We start from the raw sequence: 6161 nt of genomic DNA on the forward strand, positions 1-6161 counted from the left end.
ATAGATGGTACCCGTACAAACCCTCACAGCCGTTTTAACCCATTTTAATCATCCAATTAAAAAAAAAACTATTTATTTTCTCCATGCTATCTTCACAAAAGAGCAACTCTTCTTTGCTATCATCTGATTGAATATAGACAAAGACCAGCAACTGCGAACACGAACTCACGTCTGTTGATTTATCAACTTGAAAAGCAAACAATGTTGAAAGCTTAATTTCAATACAAATGTGTTATTTAACATCTACGGCATGTAAGAATTAACTTCACCATCTTAAACATGCGGCGTTTGATGAGATTTTCTCCTATTGTGTTTGGTTTTTCTTGGCATTTTCTGTCGCGACGTCATGTGATGTTTGCACTAATGCTGTGTTTCCTTGGTGAAAACTTCCTGTTCGATCAAGTCTCTGACGTTTGCAACTACCTTCATACCGACGAAAGAACTCCATATCTTTTTTAGTGTGTTTCGAATGACTCGTCTCAAATGACGTTTTAGTTTTGAAGATTTCATAAACTCGTGACTGAAAACAACTTTGTACACTACGCTTTGCTTCTTCTCTATTCCCTTTCCAGTGATGTTAGTAAAGCCGAATTTCAAAAATTCTTCTAAATATTTATGTTTTGTTTCAAATTACTAAGGTTTAGTATACCAGTTGGCGACCCCCCAGAGAACCCTTCGCAACCCCCAGGGGGGTCGCGACCCCCAGGTTGGGAACCCGTGATATAAAAGCTTGCAGCAGTTACATTTCTTAACTTTGACAGTTTATAAATCAAAACTACAGCTTAAAATGATTTTTAAAAATTTTGTTTACCCCTTTTGACGTTCACCAAGGGTCGGCGCCCGGGCCGGCCGTCCCCCCGCCCCTACTTACGACTCTGCACACGCACACACACAACACACACACACACTCAATTTGGGAAGTCCCGTGAAAAAAAAATGCGTTTGAATTTTAAGTGTAAAATAAAAATCACATTTATTTCGTTTTCCCAAACAAATTTAATTAGAAGTTCCAGGAAACAAGCACACTTTTGTGCGGTGTCAAAATTGTTCCTCCCAAACCTTCTCCTTCAATCAAACCGTGTGAAACCTTCCTAATCAGAAGTCCGCGACACAAAATGGCTCCAGTCAGTAGCCTTTTATACAAAAGTCCATAGGATCCGCGACACATAATGTCCTCTAGCTAATGCCTACATCGCTGTTTAGAAACATCCTTGGTAATATTGATCAACCGCCAAAAAATAATCTCCTTTGAATTATAAACTTGTAATAAACACCATCTGCATTTCATGAGAACTTTTTTTTACTTAAATTGTTTTCTTGAAAAAGCTAGAAAAATCAAAATTTAACAAAAGCAAAAAGTTTGAGTTTCCTCTTTAATTGCTATCTGTGGTAATCGGAGAGGTTCTTATTATGTAAACAGCGGGTTGCATCGCTCAGTTTCGGAGACAGCAATCATTTATTCTATACATTTAGACCATCACATTTTAGTGCTGTGTTCGAGTAATCTGTGTAATTCCTTTTGTTCTAGCGCAGAGGCGTAGCGACCCTTCCCGGCGCCCGGGGACAAACTTTTCGATTTGCACCCCCCCCCTCAAACTTTCGATTTGCACCCCCCCTAACCTTTTAATTTATTTTTCCAACCCATTTTGGCGCGCTCTAAGGTCAGAGCCCGGGTCCCCCCCCCCCGCCCCCGCCCCCCCCCCCCCTCGCTACGCTACTGTTCTAGCGCCGTCTTTAATTTTTGCCAATGTCAATCATCAATTATCATATTTGATTCTCTCCGACTTTTGTCATTTTTATGTAAGGATTTACTTACCTTAAAGCAGTTTTGACATTTTTTTCTTAACAACTTTTAAGAAATAGCCCTAAGCTTCTCACTGCTTTGATTTATTCTAACCATAATGCAACAAATTATTTTAATTCTAAAATGTGTACCTTTAAAGTAATACTGCGTTGAAAAAATATTTGCAGAAAATGGAAAACGGATATAGAGAACTAGAAAGTTCACCCATTGCATTATTCAGAGGATATGTTCAAGCTTTTAGACCATTGCTACAGTGCATTGAGTCTGTCATTAACTGCACAGATTCTACGGGGAACACTCCTCTTATGAAGGCTGCTTCACTCGGAAATAAATTATTAGTCAGAGGATTGCTGTCGAATCCAAATATAGACAAAACAATAAAAAATGGGAAAGGACAGACAGCTTTTATGATGGCAGCGGCTGAAGGCCATACTCAAATTTTAAAATTATTGTACAACGACGAAACAAACGTTAACGATGCTGACCATACTCAACAAACAGCTCTAATGCTTGCATTGAAAGGCAATCATGATCAGGCAGCTAAATGGTTATTAAATAAAAGTGAATCTCTGGCTGAAATACCTGACGCTAGTGGAAGTTATCCTTTGCATATCGCAGCAACTACAGATAAAGCAAATATGTGTCAAGAGCTATTAAGAAAAGGGGCGTACTTAGACGAAAAAGACGATCAAGAAAATACGGCCTTAATGATTGCAGCAGAGATGGGTTCTGTAAAAGCTTTCAGGTTTCTACTAAAGTTTGATCCGAATATTGAAGGCTATAATAAAGAGGGTAGAAATGTGCTGAGTATAGCTACCTATAAGCGCCATAACACTATTGTTGATATTATGATGAAAAAATTTCGCCATATCAGAGATGATCCTAAAATGGTTAACGACACGTTAGCTATCGCCGCCGAGGTGGACAATGACGAGGCTGTGGATATCATGTTCAGGTATACATCAAATTCAGGTGATTCGAACAGAGGAGGCCATGCTCTAGTTGTCGCCACGAAAAAAACACACATCAAAACTATGAAAGCTTTACTTAAATATGAGGCCCCAATAGATTGTGTCGAAGACGAAGAAACTCCTCTGTGTGCTGCAGCACAATATAGTCAGGCGAGAGTTGTTCAGCTTCTCTTAGATTACAACGCAAATGTAAATTTAGCAGATATCAAAGGGTGGACACCACTGATCCACGCCACCGTGAAAGAAAAAGTGGATATTGTAAAAATGTTGTTGAAAAACGGAGCAATAGTTGATAAATATAGCAAGTCGGGCCGGACTCCTCTTATGTTTGCCAGTAGAAAAAATAATCCTGAGATCATAGAAATTTTACTTGAGAATGGCGCAAATGTAAACCACGCAGACCTGGAAGGTAACACATCCCTTATTATAACAGCAAAGCACGGAAACGACAGGGCACTGCAAAGGCTGCTTAAGGAGAAACCCAACACCGAGTCTCAAAGAACTGATGGATTTACAGCTCTTAGCATCGCTGCTAAAAAGGGTCATGCTGTAACCGTTCATATTCTCTTAAACAACCATGCTAACGTCCATGCGTTGGATGTGAAAGGTCAAACAGCTTTGCACCATGCAGTAGATGCTGGTCATTTGGATGTAGTTAGAATTTTAATAGAAAATAATGCAAATATAAAGCAGGTCGACAGTTATGGGTACTCTCTTTTGATGATAGCAAAAAGACAACAAAGAAATGACATTGTAAAGTACCCACTAAAAATTAATGGAGAAAAACAAACCTTTCCGAAAAGCGTTCATCACAGCCCTAATTCAAATGTTCACACCGAAGAAAAACAAACTTTTCTGAAAAGCGTTCATCACAGCCCTGATTCAAATGTTCACAACGGTGAAGAACAAACCTATTTGAAAAGCATTCATCACAGCCCTGAATCAAATATAAAAGGTTAGCTCTAATATTCTCGACAAAATTACTATATTTTAAAATTACTATAAAATAACTATTTTGCTAAATACCTCCAGTGTATTTTCTTAAGCTTAATTAGTATTTTTTTCAAGTTTTGAATTACTTTGATTAAACATGTTGTTATATTTAAAAAAAAATGTAATATTTTAACTGAATTGAATCGCGTAGGGGCATTATAACACTGGAAGTTTTTGTGCGAACTTTCTGGCTAAATTCAGGGAAATTTCTAATTGTTTTTAATTTTTCAAATACTTGTACAGGCCTTATAGGCAACCTCGTTTCCGAAACTTTTAGGTCTTCATAATTTAAATATTTTGCGCTGCGTTCAACGCAAGTGCTATTTAATTTCTTATTTATAGACTTCTGCATGTCCTATTTAGTAATTATTGAACAATCTGAAATACAAGCGGATATGAGGATGAAATTAAATAAAAAGCTGTTATAATTTTAAAACTGTTTTTACTTTTTGTATTTTATTTTAAATAAACCGGGAGTGATCTCCCCTAAACTTTCTCAAATGTTCTTATATAAAATAACAGATAAAGGCAACTCGTGATAAAGACATGATTTTTAATCCATTTTAAATACTTATTCTTTTAAAAATAGAATAAAATTGAAAAAGAATTGCGCATCAAATGAACGCCAAACAAAATGTGCATAATAGTGTGGAAGATTATTGGTACTCTATAAATTCACATGCGGTTTTTGAGAAATCGGAAATAGCGAAAATTACTACTTATGGTTAATGGAAATTAATCAAAATTTGACAGAAGGCAGAGAATTAGATATTTTCATTTTTCCATCTGAAATAGTACTCAAGTTATAGGCTTTTGAAAAACTGAAAGTAGAAAAATTTCCACTTCCGGCTATCGAAAATCGCTAAAAACTCTTCAAATTTGATATAATACTTATATATATTTCATCAACCTAGCTATACTCAATTTATAGTGTTTACAGACACAGAAACACACACACTCACACATACACACACACATATGGACACGATTGCAAAACTATGTTTTTCCGACCCAGGGAGGTGCAAAACTTCCAGATTTGCAAAAATCTCGATTTTTTTTGCACGATTAGAAGACTTTCACTATACTTCGTATATACGAGAAAGTAAAAAGTTTAAGCAATTAAACATGGATTAAAAATTATGTTTATATCCCGAGTTGCCATCTCCTGTTGTTTTATATAAGAATATTCGAGAGAGTTTAGGGGAGATCACTCCTGGTTTATTTTGTCATAAAGTTATGCGTATACAAACCTTTTCTATAATAAATCAACGCACATCATTTTGCAGCCAAGCAAATTAAAAGACCTGAGAGTACACCCATCCCTGTGTTGTTGAACAGGTGATTTCATTTTCTTATTCTTGTTAACGTTTGTTGACGCTTGTAACCACATTACACTTCAATCGTTATCAATATCGTGTGTTTGCATTTTAAATTTTTAGAAATCTAGATAAGAATGTCAATATACGTCTGGGCGAAACTGCAAACAACAGCGAAACTCAAGCTATTGATAGCGGTGACACTGGTGCTGTATCCGGGTAATGGTTTTTTTTTAAATTAAATTTATTATTTTAATTTTTACTAGGGTTTAGTGAGCTTTACATTTAAAAACGCCTCTAATAAACAAAACAAAAAAGTTATTAATAATGTTTATTGGTGTTATACAACCTTAATTTTTTTTTTGGTCATATTTGTTCACTAATTTCTAGAGCTACCGATGAGCTAAAAATAGACTCTTTAAAGAGCAGAACAAAGCATGAAGCATGCCCAAATAGTTCTAAAATCACAGTAAGAAATACGCAAAATAACACAGGTAAATATTTATTTGCAATATTCATAAGATTTAAAGATAAAAAGGTTAATGTTGAATATAAGTAGGCTATATTATATTTTATTTTACATACTTTAGTTGCAACTAGCACTAATAGATTTCTTCGTGTACAACAGCATTTGGGAAATATAGCACTGAAATCTAGAAACTACTTCATTGTAGCGTAGACTTGCAAACTCACGATAAGTAAATGAGTAAAATCTAAACACGTAATTTCAGCAATACAGTCAGAGCAGCCGAAATATCAAGATAGTTTCAAACATGGCAGGTTTGGTATTTACTTTAATTTAAATGTTTTTTTTTCTTCCGGCGTGATTTGAATTAAGGTGACGTGGTTTCACAGCGCATGAAAAACGAGTCATAAAAAATGGTTAGCAAGTTTACGTCACGATTACAACCCTTGTTGGGAATTTAAAATGTGTACTTAAAAGACTATTTACCATTAATTTATTATAAATTGAACTGGAAAAAGCAATTTTTCTTCCATGAATTTAGCATTTTTGCCATGTCGTCGCCCCCTCCCCTCCCAAATGATGTCAATCGGAACCATCCGCATCACACTTCC

At 35.7% G+C, this 6161-nt stretch overlaps 1 protein-coding gene across 1 annotated transcript; it reads left to right on the forward strand.

Moving 5' to 3' along the window:
• The first annotated feature begins 1974 nt into the window (after positions 1–1974).
• On the forward strand, positions 1975–3735 carry LOC131956821 (ankyrin repeat domain-containing protein 50-like). The gene has a single exon (XM_059321421.1). It carries the CDS (start codon positions 1975–1977, stop codon positions 3733–3735), a length of 1761 nt encoding a protein of 586 aa, XP_059177404.1.
• The last annotated feature ends 2426 nt before the right edge of the window (positions 3736–6161 follow it).

This window comes from Physella acuta, unplaced genomic scaffold, assembly GCF_028476545.2.
Source record: "Physella acuta isolate Inbredline_101_S28 unplaced genomic scaffold, ASM2847654v3 ptg001177l, whole genome shotgun sequence".
Lineage (NCBI taxonomy): Eukaryota > Metazoa > Mollusca > Gastropoda > Physidae > Physella > Physella acuta.